Below are 19897 nucleotides of genomic sequence, written 5' to 3'. Positions count from 1 at the left end.
TATATATATTTAAAATTACTATATTTTCACTTAGTTAAATTAGAGTTCAATGGTTCTTTTGACAAATGGCACTTCAAATGCAAATATTTAGATGAGATATTAAGGTGTTTAGTTTAATCTTTCTAGGCTTTGAAGTTATTATTTTTATTTATCCTGTAGAATAATCTCATGGGCACATTGTTATATGCTGGTGTCGACAATAAATAGCAATTACCTAGAATCCTCTTTTTAAAATTAACGCCATATGGTATGTAGTGATATCAAACACAGTCCATTAGACTTGAAATGTATCAATCATATAGGCATTTAGTTTTGTTTTCATCAACGCTGTACTGATTATTTTATCAACTTGTCCTTGTGGTTATTGATTTTAAAAACAGGGATGACACCCCTTAATATGTTATTGAATAAACAGAATTTTCAAATGATTAATTCAATAAATCAAACTCTACAAACTTTTTCTACAACTTTTTTTTATAAATAGTATTGCAGATCGTAAACATTGACGCTGTAAGTAATACTATATCAATGCGGCTCACTCACTCTTCATACCGGAACAGAACAATAGTGAATATTTCTGTTTGGTGGTAGAAAATGTGATAAGTGAATGGTACCTACACAGTTAATCTCACACAAAGCTCTCCCACCAAGTAAACATTATAAACTGTCATGTTAAAAATCATTGTTAACAGTCGCGAGTTAAATGTTCAGTTTTTACTACAGAACTAGGGACAAAATAAAGATTATGTGTAACAAATTATAACAACGGAACTAGAACATGATTTTGGAACAGGGCCAATGGAGCGAGTTGCTGCGAAATGCGAGCAATATTACCGCTAAAAAAAAGGTAAAAAAATTGTTGATATTTAAAAAAAAACTCAGATATTCATGTTTTTCAAGACCTCAAATTATGAGAGTCTACAACAGTAAATACTCAGCACTCATTTCGTATCTCACTTGTGATTGAAAAACGACTTACGGTGAAACGCTATTATCTAATATTGATACGTGTATGCTTTAAACAATGTTGGTTGCGAAGCCGTTGGTCCTGCGAATTGTTGTTGGTTCGTCAATGAACAGAGTGAATCAAGGGCTAGGTTTATATACATGCATATTACAGTAAAGAAAAGCCGAAAATTTGAAATTTCCTAGCCGGGAAGCAAAGAATTTTTGTTTTAGTCTTCAATCTAAAAATTGTATATCGGCACTCATTGTACCCATGTGAAGCTGAGACGAGTAGCTAGTTACTATAGCTAGTATCTTCATTGTTTTATTAATATTATGTTTATATTTGCCCCTCTTCTGTTTCCATGGTAATCAATGATTCACTTGATCTCTAAAGTATGTATTACTAAAATTTATTAATTAAAAATATAATAACAAGAATTTCTACTGTTGACCTTTTGAATTAACAGTAACGCATTACGCAAAGCTATTATGTTCTGAAGAGCTAAACGAATAAACAGCGTGTTTCAGTAACACAATACAAAGAAGTCTGAATGACTGTGTTTTATCAATAGCGTACTACCGTTGACATTCGCTCCGGGTCCAAAGTCCGTGTTTTCGTTTCAAGATCAATTCCTCTGTGTGAAGTCATCCGGCGGTCCCGTGCGGCCGCGCTGCGACAATTGCCCGTATGGACTTCGTACCGCATTGTTTGTCTGTAGGTCTGTACTTATCTAATTTAATGATAATTTTTTTTTATAGATGGTCGTTAATTATAAGCCGAGTATACAGTTATTTTTTTTATATTTTGCTATGTCTAAGAGTTCGTTTAAATTTAATTGCTGCGTAAACCCAATTAATCCAATAGAGTTCTTGTTTGTAAATGTTGTAACAAATGTTTTAATTATATTGTAAAAAATATAACTCAAGTGAAATGTCATGTCCAAAGTTCAGGTTAATGCTGTCGCAAACATCTGTGTCTGCGTCTAATACTGCATTTTAATGCGATTCACCTTTAGATATTAAAGCAACATTGTATTATGTCTCAATGGCAATCTGCTGTCGTTGTAAAATAATTATAATGACTGTACAGAATACGAGTATTTCGCTTTCATAACGCGATAACTACTCTTCAGAACTTTACGTAAGCCGTTTATTGTTACATAATAATTGAATTCAGCTTACAGATATTTAAATGTCAAGCAAATAATTACGATGTATTGAAAATATATATATATATTTCATTAAACGACAGTTAGCTGCTGACACTGACTACGTAGGGACACCGATAGACATAGGATGGATGGATGGATTTTCACGTAACGTACGTGCTTCTTCTTACGTGCTTTTTACTTCCCAGGGAAAGTAATTCAAGAGCTGCAACCAAGAATTATTTAAGTTAGTAAACTCGAATCTTAAAAGACTTACGAAACAAGCACTTCGTTTTTCAACTTAAATTAGTCTTTTTAAACCATCAGATAGGAATATGTACGTAAATATTACTGTTTCCTCGTGTTTCTTGTGATACTGGAACGTGACTAAATAAATATGAACGTGGCAATGAGAAGTGTCGTTTCTGTAATGAAATTAACATTAGCGACCTCGCTTACTGATGTACTAATTGTTTTTAATTCTTCTCGATTTCAGTTTTACTTCTAACTACTCGTTTCAAACGTAATGTCCAATATGATATTGCTATTATTAAGTGAGGGAATTTTTTTTATTGAAAATTTACTTGGTGGTAGGGCTTTGTGCAAGCCCGTCTGGGTAGGTACCACCCACTCATCAGAGCCAGTGTACACAGGCACAAACAATCTTAGTTCCCAAGGTTGGTGGCGCATAGGTGATGTAAGGAATGGTTAACATTTCTTACAGCGCCTTTGTCCATGGGCGGTGGTGACTACTTACCATCAGGTGGCCTCGTCCGCTAACCAATGCCATAAACAAAAAATCAACTTGAAACGTGTAGGTGCATACAATGAATTTAGTTTATTTTAAAATAACCCGTATTATATTAAAACGTTATTCCAGCTATTTTTAAGGTCTGTTGATTTATTTACTTGAAAAACACGTAGGTGAGAATATTTGAACTTGTGACTTAAAAAAATATAGTGTTACAAACGTTTTGATAGTTTCCACATCTCTTATAACATGTTCGAGAAATTCTATTGTATCACGACAATAGTTCGTACATGGTCCGTGCTATAGTTGAAAATACACTTTTATATAAATATCCTTTAATCTTCGGGTATGAGCTGTCTTTTTGGTGTAGGTAGCCAGACTGGCAATCAGACTACCTGATACCTGATGTATATGTTTAACACAACAGTACCAAATATTGCTGTTAGTGGTAGAATATTCGATGAATGGGTGTTACCTACACAGACGGGCTTGCACAAAGCCCTACCACCAAGTGTTAGTTCCAACCAAGTATAAAATGAGAACCAGTTCTGTTTCGATATAAATCTAATTATTCAACCTGTATTCATACATAATACTTTAATAGGTCAAGATTGCCAATCCAACTATAGTGTCTTATTTGTATAAAATACAATACAGTTATTTTACAAACAATTCTGATTATTTTGTTCGTCAAATATTATATAATGATGTTAATGTCAGAATATCGTTTTTCTAGTCTAGATTAATTATCTTGAAGGATAATATTTCTTTTTGTATGTAAAGAATTGAAAATATGTCACACCCGCTTACTCCGAGAACAAAGACTATTTCAATAAACAACTCACTCGTGACTTTTTCACGTACGAAAATAAGATGATTTTTTCTCTTTATTTTATTGAGCTGTTGTGTACAATACAACCTTCAATAATTTCTACTTATAATTAAAAAAGAAAAAACGTACTCATTATTAAATTTTTTAGCAAGTACGAAATATTTTATTGTAATCGAATGAATAAAGACTGAAGAACTGGAGTAATTTAAGTACGCTGTTCTTATATAACATACGTCACTGGATATCATTTCAATTGTAAAACAAAGTATTCAACTGCTTCTCGTCGCGGGTAATTTTAGCATAATCTACTACATTCAAGTTCTTACATTCAACTTATTTTTCTCTATATAACAGGATTCAATTGAACACTGATGAGCAACGAAAGATACAAACAACGGAAATTGGCAAAAAACTTAGTATGTCTGTTTCTGAAATGTCATTATATAGTATATACAATTGAACTCTTTTATTTCAGGTTATAGAACTTTATTACTCAAAGAAAAGCTTACTTTACAATGAGCAATAGATATAATTTATATACAAAGTTGATTTTTGTGGTAGAATTTGTAGCAGTACATGTCCACAATGATCCAAAAAAGATAAATAAAATAAAAAAATATTATTTGTTCTATATTATCTTGTATAGACTAGATTAACGTGATTTATTCGTGTTTTTTGCCATTAAAATTTAAATTTATTAATTGGCAAAATTAACTCAAAGTTTCAAATTCATACAGAGTGTGTTCTTTATATTTACCTTGTTGTATTAACCTTTGACCTTTGTCCTCTAACACAACGGTAAGTGGCATCGGATGACGAACAGCGAACGTGACTCTGGCCCAGAACTGATACGTACTGGTTCATGTTTTCCTGATATTTATTAACTGTTATTACGTAAAAACCATTCGTTTCTGCTGTATCATTCAAAACAATTTACCTGATATGACTAAGTAAACATCTCACCGAGTTTCATTCATATTCATTCAATGATTTACAAGACCAAAACATTCATGTATACATACAATGTTTTTATATAATTTGGATAGTATTCTTTGGATGGATCTCTTATGACATAGAGACACTTTTTTTTTCATGAAAAAGTAATTTGCTTGATGTTTTATGGCTAGTGGAAGTGACCCAGTTTAAGTAACCGAGAGCTCATAACAGGGTTAGGTCGGAAGGAAGTCGGATGTTATTTAGTCTGAGGGTACAATTTGTAAAATACTAAGTTCAGTTATTCTATATTGCTTTTAACTTTAATTCTATTTAGGCACGAACACATGACGTATTTTCTATTTGCTTTGAGATATGAACCACCCCTTATAGCAATGCGTCACCAATTTTGGGAAATAAGATGTTACACCCTTGTGCCTGTAGTTACACTGACTCATTGGCCGTTCAAACTGGAACTTGGTGGTAGGGCTTTGTGTCTGGGTAGGTACCACCCACTCATCAGATATTCTACCGCCAAATAACAGTACTCTGTATTGTTGTGTTCCGGCTAGAAGGGTGATTGAGCCAGTGTAATCACAGGCACAAGGGACATAACATCTTAGTTCCCAAGGTTGGTGGCGCATAGGTGATGTAAGGAATGGTTAATATTTCTTACAGCGCCTTTGTCTATGGGCGGTGGTGACCACTTACCATCAGGTGGCCCATATGCTCGCCCGCCAACCAATGCAATAAAAAAAAAAAAAACAAAACTAAGTATTGCTGTTTGGTAGAATATGTGATAAGTGGGTGCTAGCTACTCGCAGAAATTCCAAGAGAATAAATCAAATTGAACTCAATGCAAGAACACGTATCACGTGCAAAGGTTATTTACTCTATTGAATGTTTTATTTTTACTTTAGTTAAGTGAGATAAAAAAGATCGTTAAAGAGATAAGACTAAGTTTTTTTTAGTAAATATACATAATATATTGACCTTTTTTGTATATTTTGTATAAAATTAGATCAATTAAATAAAATATAAATTGCGATGGCGAAGTAATGCGAATGCATTTAATATTAGAAGTAGGTATTTAAACCTTATTAAAATAAACGTTGAAGTAAAATCTCTAAGAAACTAACATTTCGTTTTCTTATCTATCAATAATGACAACTTCTATTAGCAATGGGAATACCAAACCACTACTTCTTTCGCTAATCGTGTGGCCATCCGTGCACTGTAATTAGTATTGACTCAGATCTGAATATTTCTGAGTCTTCATTTTAAGGCGGTTGTACAAATGGGCCATCTGATAGTGTATTGTCACCATCGCCCATAGAAAGTGGCTTTTCTTCAACCACGGGAAATAAAATGGGGAAGGAAATCATCCCTTGTGCATGTGCCTGATACGATGCGACGGGCACTATTCACCTGCTTTATCAGCAATGTCATGAAACAGCTAGAGTATTCATTTCTATAAGTTGGAATTTTTAGAAAAATAAGCGCTTCAAGTTCTTTCTGTCAGCAGTTGCGAGGGTTTCTTCCGAAAAATCTGATAGTAATAACCTGAGCCGCTTCATTCCTATGCGAGTCACGTTGATCGTCCCCGTAGCTGTGTAAATATCCGAAGGAAAACAGACTAATAACTAACTTTGTATTTTGTTAGCGAGTAGCCCTGGCCTCCAATACGGTGTTACGTCATAGGATGACATATTTAATTATATCACATTATTACATATAATGATTATAATCGAAACTATTTATTTTACATTATTATGTACTTATAAAATTATTGTTATAATCACTTGTTTAATAATTTGTTAAACTTTAATTAATACTATTTTATTTGGCACACTATTTAAGACTGGCACAAATGCATATACATACTTCTTTTTTTTAAAAAAGATCGTTCAGTCACGAATAATAATGAGATGATTGGAAGTTATTGAAAAATATATTTGTTGGAGAATTATTGTAAAACGTGATTTTATTTTGTCATCTTAAACTAATGAAATTACAATTTATTAGAACTAGTATCTCTTGAGATCGATATCATTCGTAGTTTTTTTTTCTAGACATTTTACTTACTCTCGATAATTTTATTTTAAAACTCGTATCATCACGGGTAGAATAAGGGCCTTTATGTCGGCTAAGTGTTTAAGCTAATTTTATTTTATATGAAGACGGACATGATGGCCACGGCAAAAACAGATTTTTGTTTTATTCCCAATCGTCGCGCACAAATGTAGACAAAGTTGATAAGAGTTTATCTTTCATCTTTGAATGTAATCGTTTATTAAGGTCGTTCCACTCGATCTGTGTTATCACAACACTTGATTTTCGATGATAACATTTATCTTGGGTACTCGGTATACATTCATAGTAAAATAATAACCGTTATTAAGAAAAGGTTCGGTTTTCAATTCGGTCGTATACTTTACTATTTACCGTTGTTATATAAAGCGGTACTATATACTCACTCCACGTGTCACTCAAGAGTTACAAACCATGTTGTACTCAAATTTGACCTTGAAATTTTACCCTCAGACATATTTCTGTGAGATGGTGCTGAAAGGACCAATATCAATACCACTCACTTTTTTCTTTATATAACACTAGTTGTCGCCTGCGATTTTGTTCATGTTTTAGGGATCGGTCGTAAGGCGTTAGGCATAAAAAGCCTATGTCCTTCCTTGGGGTGTAAAACAGCTTCATACAAAATTTCATCAAATTTAGATCAGTGGTTTCAACTTGGAAAAGTTGAGACTCTTGAGTGAGTTAGTCTCGCATTTATAATATTGGTATAGATGTGCCTTTTGCCGTCACAAATAAATTGATTACTTTAAAACGATTCAACAAAGACAAAATGTGGTTTACATTTTTCTATAGTACTAGAGCATAGATTCAGTTTTGACTTATAGCTCGTACTCCTCGGTCACTACACGACCCGTTACTCGTGCCTCGCACACGAGTAGTACTCACGGAGTGCGACTTGTAGACTCGTTGCTATAATTAGCGCGGGGGCGCGTCCGGGCGGGGAAAGCGTCTTCTGGCGCATCAATGCCATCGACCTGTGCGTTATGATTAATATGCCAAACACGATCATCATTGATGTGTAGACATGTTACGATTCGTTTGAGTACTAAGTGTGTGCGATATATTAACGGTACTAAATGTTACATAATTTTTGCTATTTATATGTTATGTACACACTGTTTTTTAGTTATTTCCCACTGGAATATTTTAAAAATTAGACATTTAAATCCTTAACATTTCAATGTTATACTTACTTATTGTATTGAGCACACATTGATCTGACATTTCAGTAGATAATTTTGCAAACCGCGTTAATTAATCCGATGTAAGTTCTGTTAATATTAGTATTAATAACAATGGATTCTTGTCACATTAACGCTTAGCATTCATAAAACACGTCAGACTCGTGTGCACGAATAAGATAATCGAAAGAACTAAAAATCTGTGAATTTTGTACATATTATATATTTAAAGCACCTATTAATATATATAAGAGCCGAGATGGCCTAGTGGTTAGAATGCGTGCATCGTAACCGATGATTGCGGATTCAAACCAGGCAAGCACCACTGAATTTTCATGTGCTTAATTTATATTTATAATTCATCTCGTGCTCAGCAGTGAAGGAAAACATTGTGAGGAAACCTGCATGTGTTTAATTTCAACGAAATTCTGTCACATGTGTATTCCACCAACCCGCATTGGAATGTGTGGTAGAATATGCTCCAAACCTTCTCCTCAAATGAAGAGGAGGCCTTAGCCCAGTAGTGGGAAATTTACAGGTTGTTAATGTTATGTAATGTGTTAATATATAGACCATATTAGTGCGAACAAACAACATTTCTTGTCTCACGCGTGAAATATTACAAACGGACATACGCCATTTTGATGCGTATAGCCTTTGTGTTATAATTGTTATGGTCAATTTCGCATGTCACTTTGTGATATTACACGATCATGTATCGTGGAGAGTTTCAAGTTTGTTCTTGCAAGACTATTGTTCATTGTCGGTTACTTAATTGATGACAAAGGTATGCCCAGCGACAGTGACTTATTACACTGACGATGCTTAGTCGTAATGTAAGGCTAAACACGATAAGCGGACTTGGGACAAAATCACATATTAATATTCGTCCTGATTTAATGTACGTTTCAATCGCTACGTTAAAATATAAGTCTAGGGCTTGTAACTGGGGGTGTTAATTGAAAAGTGTACTGTGAATAGTAGCTATTAGTCCCGGTTTTACACGGTATACAAGTCTATTTAAAACGTTTATGTCATAAGATACAACTCTTACTGGTCGGCATATTTTTTGCTGGCAAATTTAACATTCATCATTATATTTCAGTCAATTTTCACAAAATCATAATGAACTGTACACATAAACCCTCCCCACGAATCACCGTTACTGAAAACCGAAAAAAAAAATCGTTTGGTAGTTTTTGAGTATATCGTGTACAGACAATAATGTACTTGTAAGACATATTATGTATTAAGTTTAGTTTATGAACTTTAGTATAGTTAAAGACAATAAGTTCATAAATCATAATATTCCGTGCGCGCAATATTCTTAAATAGGGGTACATATGTAGTAGTTCTTTCCACGTATTAATATTAAAATAATTATGAAAGCGAAGTTTGAAATCGCTTTGACAATAATCGTCGACTGCACATTATCTAGCTCCAAACCCTTGCGTTTCTTCGCGATGAAATGAACAAAATTATAAACAAACTTCTAGTTATAATTAAACTTGGAATTAAACTTTATTCATAATCAACTTTGATACAAACACTACAGCTGTTTTATTCAGATTTTTTTTTGCCAAAAGGATTGCAAGTTATTAACTTTTTAATATTTTTTTTTACAGGTCGAAAGCGTACAGAAATGTTTATAGACGAGAATGAGACGTGAGTATTTTTTTTTATATTTTATTTTTAATTTTTTTATTTTATCACTCTGTTGTGTTATCTCGTGTTATGAAATAGTTATTATTAAGTCAATCCAAATTGATATCAATTGAATTACTTAATAGTTGATATTTGTTGAAAGCATTAAACGATAATGTTATCGCCTGCGTGATAATGTATTTAATTGTTAATTGATTTACTGATATGCTCATTGCTTTCGATATTATTATTTTATTCATCAAATTTGGGATTAATGCTTTAAATCATAATACACAAGCAATACCTCTATAATAGACATCTTTTTTGTTTCTAAATCACTATTTTATTTGTTTCACATTCGAGTTTTTTTATTTTTAATATGGTACGTATACGGTTGCGCTAGTAGACCTTAATCGGTTGCCATCTGACAAGTGGTTACTACTAACCATAGATTTTATCATAGGTGCTGTAAAATACATATATTAAACATTACGTCGTAAATGAGGCGTCAACCAATGTTGTTTGGCGGTAGAATACGATGAGTGTGTGGTACCCAAACAGACAGGCTTGCACAAATTCATACAACGAAGTAAAAATACAAGAAAAGATCAAACTAAAAAATAATTATATGTGTATTCGACAGATAATTTTTCAAAGAGTCGAGAGTATCATGTACATCTGTGTATTTAAAGCTTAAATACTAAGTACCTGTTAATAACCTAACCGTTATGTAGGTAATTCAATAAAAGCAATTCGTTTGTATTTGTTTCAATCGCAAAACTGTTAATGTATAGAATATTATATGTACAACGTAACATTGTGATCCGATATCTAACCCCACTGGGAGCAGAACAAAGCAAACTATCGGAGTTGAGCGAAGTTACAAATAACGTTATAAATAGAATCCAATTAAAAACAAGTGTTGTTAGCTTAAAATCCAGACTTATGTATATTTAAAATACTTATAGCCACGGAGCTATAGAGCTTTGTTTGTTTATTGTTAAATAATAATCCAAAACAATCACGCCATGTTTAGGACGTGTACTATGCCGGACTTTTGGACGTTGATAGTTAAATCTTATTGGAAAAAAGTGCGAAAAACTGTGGAATGCTTCAAATTAATCGAATGCCTGTGTAATTGTAATAGTTATCGGTTCGCCGGTGTAGAAGTTCATGTGCTGTAGCAGCATCTAGCGGCGTTATACCAAAATACATAGTAGATAATAATCCGAAGTCTAATAATCTTAAACCAATCCAACATATTTTTTTATAAGTAATATAAGCATATAATTTGCATTAGCATTAGCAGCCCGTAAATGTCCCACTGCTGGGATAAAGGCCTCCTCTCCCTTTGAGGAGAAGGTTTGGAGCATATTCCACCACGCTGCTCCAATGCGGGTTGGCGGAATACACATGTGGCAGAATTTCGTTGAAATTAGACAAATGCAGGTTTCCTCACGATGTTTTCCTTCACCGCCGAGCACGAGATGAATTATAAACACAAATTAAGCACATGAAATTTCAGTGGTGCCTGCCTGGGACAACGGGTTGAACCCGAAATCATCGGTTAAGATGCACGCGATCTAGCCACTGGGCCATCTCGGCCTGTCATATAATTTGAATGGAATAATATTATTCAACTATCTATTCAAATGATAACAATTTAATTAAAAGAATCCCAGCTGTTTACAGATATAGGGGCTGTTGTTTCGTAACAAATACTAACGTTTAGAGTTGGACATACTAATTGGATGTGTCCGCCCGCATCAATAACGTGAACCTCGACTTTGGCAACAAAAAATATTCATACAAACAATTTGAAATAATATCTCGCTTCTTCCGATAAAATACAGATATTGTTTTATACATAGAAAATGCTTTACAGAGCTCGTCTATGTATTTAAATTTTGTCAATTATTAGCTTTAAAGTCTGTTCAGACGGTTCAAACGACTTTCGTTGTAGCAGTTGATAGTTGAACGTAATCGAATGAACGAAGATCGGCTCGTGTGAATGAGGTTCCATTAATTTATCACCAACATCAAATCTAGATAAATTTAGAATAGCTGTTGTATTTTTGGTACCTATCCAAAGTTCTCAAAGGGCGATCCAGCTATCGATATAGTTCTAATACATGCTAGCGTTTAAACTAATCATAAATGTCATTGCGATTGTTTCTCAATAAGGGTACATTCTTATTCTAACAGTCAATTCTTATAGTCATTTAATTATGTCGAGTCCGGTTCTACATGAATTATCAGATAAGCTTATCGCAAGACGATGTATAAAACATAAATGATTATGATACTCTCACAGTATTATCGCGTCTATTAAGTATCACGCTTCTTCGATACACGGATTAAGTGATATAAATTGCGACGACATGAGTTTATTATACTGTAAAAAGTGAGTCAATTACCTATTAAAATTAGTATCGTAAATAATAAATAAACAAGCGCTGGTTTTAAAATATAAAACTACATATAAGTGTGTAAGTTAGATTAATTGTAAAACCATACAGTTCAATAACGAAAACACTACTGTGCCAAGGATTGCGGGTAGTGGATTATTTGTGATTGCACCTGGAATAATTTAATCCTTCACAGGCAGGATTCCTCACGATGTTTTCCTTCGTCTTTAAACATAAACACAAATTAAATCCTTATATTTCAAATGTCTTATTGTTTAATATCTTTCAAAATTCATGGTTCTATCCATTGATCTTTAATAAATAAATATTATAATTTATTTACAAAATATTGTTAAATATCTCGATTATATTTACATTACAAATAATAGCAACAGTTTCTCTTAAATAATTTTATGCTATTTATCCCTGTTGATTTATTAACGGATACAATCCTACGATGATTTTTAAACTTATGTAAAATATATGATATAATTTGTAACACTTTGGTCTTCCGTGTACTCCAACGACCGTTACATATATGCTCATTGTTTAGATCGTTTTAAATTTAACAATAATATATAATCTCTTATTCTTTACTTGAAATTGTCCATAAGTGTCCAAGGAGCTTTTAAAATAGAAATTTGCGATGTTTAGTTCGATCTTGCTAAGCGTAATTATTTTTATTAATAAATAGTAATTAAGATATATAGATATGGTATATGATATAGTCAATACTCAACATGCCAAATTAATTAAAAAAAAATATTCAAATAGTGAAATAAATGCGAAACTTGAGATGACGACTTCATCTCGTTTACAAACATACTTTTATAAGCTTTGAATCTTCAGCGGGATTATGTTCAAAGTTGATAAAACTTATACGTCATTATAATTGGTTCTATGATACAATAATTATAAAATATATTGAAAAAGTTATTTAATTATTTATTTTAGATGAATTATAATTACGTTACAAAAATAATATAACAGTCAACCTACTCCCTAAGAACAAACTCGAAACTTACCGTAAAATGTCAGAACGTGATATACGACATTTTCACAAATATTATTTACCTGTTCATTTGAGCGTTAACCGTTAACAATCATTCACGCAGTTTTTGAGCTTTCCCGAGGGAAGGATGAATGAACGAGTAATTACTGGTACAGAGAATATATATGTATATATTTTTATTACTATGGTAGACGGACGCGCAAATACGGCACCCGATGGTGACAAAATTTAACTATTCCTTACGTTGCCAATGCACTAAATATGGGATTCTACATTTTGGAAATATTTTTTTTCTTCTTAATGTACTTTTCCTCTGGTAACTTTGTCTATGGCTGAAGGATACCACTTGCTGTCCTGACAGAGTTTTTGGTCGACTTTTTCCTCAAATAAACAAAACTATTTAATATACCCGTGAAGTGGCTTTGAATACGACTTCAATTTATCTTTATTAGTGAACACATTTACGAGTGTGTACATTGTAATTAAGTGTCTCATCAGACTCCGAGACAACATTCTTATTAATTGGCAAAAAAACTGTTTAGATAAATACATCGTCTGTTTAATTATATTCAGCATACAACAAACTATTACCTGTACAAGATAGCTTGATCTAAATCTAGATAATTTTTTCTGATCGACATAACTTTGCAATGACGAACAAAATTTTTTCTTAATTTAATGATTTAAAAAATTGTAAAAATATTTAAAAAAAGTTCTTAAAGATTCAAGCATTACCCGAAAATTTAAAGACTTTTTCTATTACATTATATTGCTTCAAAGTAAAATTTAAATAGAAACACTGAAAATAATAGACGCTTTGTACAATGTTACATCGGTCGGACGGGAGGGACGCGAATAACAGGCAGTAACTGCTACAAATATCGATTACAAAAATCCTTATTAAAGATCATTGTTAAGTTATTGTTACGAACGGGGATCCTTTTGGTTAGGGTCTCTTTGGCTAGTGGTTGGGTTCTATTTAGTTGGTATAACTCTTTTTATAAAAATAAGTTGAAATAAAAATTGAATTCTAATTTGTATTACGCATTCCATCGTTCTAGCGACTGTTATATATGTTAAATATTTTCTGTTTCCATCACTAGCCCATCTGCCATAAAGATCAAGCTAACTTGAATATACTTCAATATCTAAATTGCTTTGATTTTTTTTTTATTTAATAAGTATTGTAGTTTGTATATCAAATGTGAGTCAAGACTAACATGTGATATACAAATGCCTACCATTGTAGGCATGGTAGGCATTTGTAAACGCGCTGTTCTAATAATACAGCTCTATTTAACGTGTAACGAATCGTCCAGTTAATCCACCTTAGGTATGGAATTATTATTTTTTTATTTTAACGGGACTACACACAAAATAATTTCAAAATAATATTACTCAATTGATCACCGCCGAAGATGTCGAGTAATATACACGGAATAAATAAAAAGCTGTATCGATATCCTTGTTTTTACGTTGGATACTAAAATCACAAGGCAAACGTGCCAAAACGGAAAAATATCCTTATTAAAAGAATGTAATTGTAAATATATGCTTTTTTTAAATGTAGTTGAGTCTACTATATTGTATTATATGAAATTAATACAGACTCACTTAGACGGATAATATATCAATAAGAAGTTATGGGAATATTGATTGATATCGTTTTCGCGATGTATTCTATCGGCGGATCAATGAGACTAGGGAAGTGCTTTGCACTTTTCACGAGTATTATTTTATTTGATCGCTCTCTATATATGTTATATCTACACTATATTATTATAAACAGTGCAGAATATTTGGATAGCGCGATTTAGAAAAGTGACATTTTCAATCAGCGCCATCTATCGTTACCGGGTTGTAACATATGCAATTATGCAGATATGTATTGTATGTCTTTACAGTTTATAAGCAAGTCTACACTTGTTACACAAGTGCACGCTGGCACGTTTCGCAGTGCAATTGATGCGCGAAATATTGGTGCTTTACGCTTCAGAGCGTAACGGGTCTCGTCAACTCTTTACTTTCACTCAACACTGATTCTGGTTCTTTCCTCGTATGGAGCAATTCTCGTATAACTATAATGTAATGAACTATTTGACAAATAATTGATTAATTAAATTTTGATTAATATACTCGATGGATTGCGTATACGTAATATGCTTTGGCGGTTTTCACAAATAGTACTGCAGCCGTGTAGCAAATATCTGTAGAAAATATAATATTTTTTTTTAATAAAAACAAAAGATTGAAACAATATTTACTAGAGGATCATACTTAAAAAAATTATGTACAGAAAAAAATAAAAAAATGTCTTAAATGAGCTGAATACATTTCTGTAACTAACAATTAAAACGACCTTAAGCACCAGGACATTTTTCAAAATCACTTAAGACAATTCGACGCAGTTCCTAGCGACACAGAAGCTAGTTTGCGGAAAAAAAAACAGGTGCAAAGTCCGACATGCAAGGTGACACACAAGGCCGTAACCGTAACCTTGTAAATATACGCCAATTATTGAGATACCCACGATGCCGCCCCTCGCGGCAACTGATACGTGACATGGTTCATTTGCCTTACAAAAATTATTATATGTATTAATCTTAATATTGTTTATTTTAAGTGTCAAACTTAGTACAAACAAGAGAAGTAAATAAAAACTTGTGATATACAAGGTTTCCGTCTCCGCAAATTCAATTCATCTTTCCTTTAGCTAGGTGCTCGCTTCTATACTATACTTGTCAAAAAGTTTTATCAATTAAACAATGTACCTAAATCACATAAGAAAACTTTCGTTGAATAAAGCGTATTACTCGATAAAAAAAAATATAGAAGGTAAAAAGTGATGAATAATTGAAAATTCAAACATATTGACGGAAAAAAGTAATTATTGAGCAACAGCACAAACCATCTCGAACCGATGGTAGCTTTAAATAGTAAAATGATCAAAAGTACTTGAATAAAGTATAATTTGATTTTCTTAATTCAATATCGCACCTACAGTCTAAGATGTTATTGATCGTAGGGCCTATTGTAAGCCGATGTAGGGAATGGTTAGTATTTCTTACGGCGCCAATGTCTATGGGCGGTGGAGACCAATAAACATCAGGTGACTAATTTGTTCGTCACCTTTAATAAAAAATAAAAAACACGATCGTATCGCCGAAGGAATAACCCAAACCTGTAAACGACAGTCCTTAAACTTTTCGAATGTATTCACGTTTATTTTAATAGTGTTGCAGTATAAACCGATTTTAAAATAATATACCTACTTATATGTTTATTATGTGTCGGTACGTGTGTTTTTAGAAACGACACGTTTTTTATGATTCTTTCGCTAATGTAACTTTATACTTATGGAAAAATAAGACAGTGAAACATTCTTACATATGTAATATATTTACAGAGTTAAATTTTATATATACCTATATTTAAAAACTAGAGTTTTTGTAAAAGTATGCTCCAATCGATTTATTATGACGATTAAAAAAAACTTAAATCTTAGAATACTTAGAATTAGCTCTTAACATAAGACCGGCCAATCAGGAGACAGATTGTAATCTAACAGTTTGACTTCGACAGATTACAATATAGCGAAAAATATTGCGTTAAATTGCAATCATATTACACGCTTCACAATATTTCGACAGCTTACAATCTGACGAGATAAATAGTAATCTAACGATGTTTGTAATCTTAAGGTGACATATATACTATAAATGGTCTTAATATGTCACAGTGAACGGTATATTTTATTATCTTCGTCCCTTTAAAGTTATGCCAATAATACTATGAAAGAAATATTTACCTAAATTGATTCTTTTTTAATCGCATAAATCACAGATTTTTGTAATCCGATTATTTCATAATTAATATTGCAAAACTGATTGCTTTGATAATAATGATAAGCTATACTGGTCGTTGGGCGATTTATCATTACGATGCAATTTATGAAAATGAATCATTGTCATCGGTTTTACCTTAAGGGGACTACATGAGCTAAATGCAAGTTTTATAATGCAAAAAAGTATATGATCCAATGCAGTAAACCAAATGAAAAAAATATATGATAATCTTCAGGATACATGCTAAGTATTTGTTATTTTGAAAACATGATGTAATTAATTTGGTACGATAGAAAAAAATCACAAAGTTACCTCTAAAAAGATCTTTTAATCAATAATAACTATACTTATATACGTTCCATAATTCTGGTTTTTTGTCAGATTATTCTACAAGCAATATACTATTTAACCTGGGTGTCACTTTTTTAGTAAAATCAATAGATTTTTTTTAAATCCGATATTCTTATTTTCGAACAAAATGCGTACGCATGTGTGCGTAAACGCCGTGTACAGACAATGCCGGCCGAGGCCTGATGCTATACAGACGTGTCGATCTTTTCGCCGCATCATTCATTACGTTACGAGATATTTTTTTGTAATTTTAATTGTAAATTCTTTGTTTCATGTTTTCTTATAATAAATTTTATTCTTTCTTGTAAATAAATATATTAAGTTAAAATAGTGTAGTAGTAATTAGGCATTTGTTTTTTTATTATATTATTTGTTATAAATTTTAATTGTGTAAATATGGGAAATAAAGTGAAACGCGTGAGGAAAACTAAAAAACGTTTATATAAATCAAGCACCGAACATACATATGAACGATATTAAAAGGTAAGAGTATTTAATTAGTAAACATATTTTTTTTTTATAAATTATGAATATTGAAAACATCTATTAGAAAAATGTGCAATCAGTTCGCATATAATCAGATTTTTCGGGCCATTCTTAATAATTACGATAGAGTATTTGGTCAAAGGAAGGAAAACATCAATTGACTTTCATGGGGATCAAATGACTACATTCGATCCCCATGAACTCGAACCTTTTTTTTTCATTATAACTACTATGACATATTAAGATACATATTTTTTAAATACATAATTTTATAATTAATAAAAATGTAATTACTAACATATATTTATTTTTTACAGAATAAAGAAAGTCGAAAACAATAACACGGAAGCTATTTATATTGCGTAAGAGTTTAATTTTATCGATTGTTTATAATAAGAATTAAAGTTTTGTATGAACTAATTTTAATAATAATAAAAAAAAGTAAAGTCGTAACAAAAAAAATGTAATTGTTGTGAACCAGAGAACTAGAATATTTAGAAGTGTCATTTGTACGTAATTCATAAATTTAAATTTTTTTGTAACGTCCGCCATATTGGATTGAATATAGCAGCAATTCATGAATCGTGCATTGTCATCGAGATTAAATATGTGTGCCAACTTTGAGCTGAAAGTGGGTGTAATATTTATTCCAAGATTCCAGGACATATGTAATAACATTAATACATACAAGTGAAAATAAATAAAAAAAAAAAAAAAATTAACACTAAATGTTTTTTTTTTGTAGTACTAAATATAAATAAAAATATTTTAAGTTTAATTAAATCAGTTTTATTTTTTAATCATTTTCGAATAACAGTCAAAAGCAATACAAATAATTCTAATATCCTATCTATTTTTATGAGATTTATGATTAAACCTATTATGATTAAACTTTCATTCATCATGATTCAACCAAATCGAATTGACAACATTTTTTCTAGTAAATATTTAGATTTTTTTTTTTTTAATTGAATATATATTTTTTCTTTATGAACCAATATTAATAAAACGAACAAATACTACGCTATATGTTACCCCACGGTCACTACACTACAGATTTCGAACACTTACGATTTTATTATATAAATAGATCATTAAACTTTTATAAAATGTTAAAAATTGGTATGTTTCAATATTAAGTATAAGAACTAATTGTGGTATAATAATATAAATAATAGAAAAAAAAGGTTAAAACTAACTGTCTATTTTACCTATTGTATACAAAATATAAATAAAAATATTGTAAGTTTAATTGAATCAGTTTTATTTTATAATCATTTGTTAACTAACATCGAAAGAAATAAAAATAATTCTGTTGTCCTATCTATTTTTTATGAGATTTATGATTGATCTTACGTCGCTCGGTTTGGCGCCATCTATTAGAATATTTGGGCGTAATCTCGTTACCTCGCTTAACCCTTAGTACACGGGCTTGCCGTTTTTGTCGATTTTGTAAGTGTGTGCGTGCGATTCTCAAGGGCACTTAGCTCTTGTAGTCCTCTTAAATCTAGACTTGGAATTTAAGTCTTTGATGACTCGACTAAAACGATGTCTACCCGATTTAAATATATTTTGCGTTGTTAATATTTTTCACGATGATGTTTATAGACGGTGGTGACCACTTCGCAAAACAACACTATTGAAACAAAGATTGAAAATTGCTAACAAATATATATACTAATATTATAAATACGAAAATTACTCTGTATGTCTGTCTGTTACGCTTTAACGGTCTGACCAATGAACTGTTTGATGAAATTAAGTATAAAGCAAGCCCAAGTACAAATACTTTTTTAAACTTAACACCTGATGAGGAACCCATAAAATACGAGCGGGCGACATCTTGTAGTTTATATATGTTATAGTTTATATATTTACGTTTTGTTGTGATAGCAGTCATAATATAAAATATAATCTTCTTACCTTTATAAACTAATGTTTGTCTTGTAGTTTATTTATACTGTAAACTAGGTAGAGTACCTAATCCCAAGTTACAGTTTATTCTAGGTAAAGAGTCTGAGGGTATCTAATTGTATTATACTTCGTTTTCAGTTAAATTATATGTTTATTGGTAATTCAACGGCATTTATTAAAATATTTATTATTCTAATGTTTTTCTACATTAAGGAATAAGATATTACACACTTTTGTTTGGGCTTCTATGTCAGTAAGAAACAACACTTGGACATAAAATTTTAACAAAAAAAATACGACTTCTGATAAATTATTATAATTAAGATTCTAAAAGTGTTCATCACGTATTG

General features: G+C 31.6%; 1 protein-coding gene across 2 annotated transcripts in view; it reads left to right on the top strand.

The window, feature by feature from the left end:
- LOC125076841 (long-chain-fatty-acid--CoA ligase 4) overlaps window positions 1-19897 on the top strand; it is a 51575-nt gene that overhangs the window by 15206 nt on the left and 16472 nt on the right. For both annotated transcript variants that reach the window (XM_047688547.1, XM_047688546.1), the window contains exon 2: window positions 9513-9552. In XM_047688547.1, the coding sequence (XP_047544503.1) occupies window positions 9530-9552 (23 nt within the window). In that variant the 5' untranslated portion in view covers window positions 9513-9529. The remainder of the gene's footprint in view (window positions 1-9512; window positions 9553-19897) is intronic.

This window comes from Vanessa atalanta, chromosome 3 (assembly GCF_905147765.1).
Source record: "Vanessa atalanta chromosome 3, ilVanAtal1.2, whole genome shotgun sequence".
Taxonomy (NCBI): domain Eukaryota; kingdom Metazoa; phylum Arthropoda; class Insecta; order Lepidoptera; family Nymphalidae; genus Vanessa; species Vanessa atalanta.
Note: the sequence above shows the minus strand (reverse complement) of the source record. Positions and strands in the feature narration are given on the sequence as shown.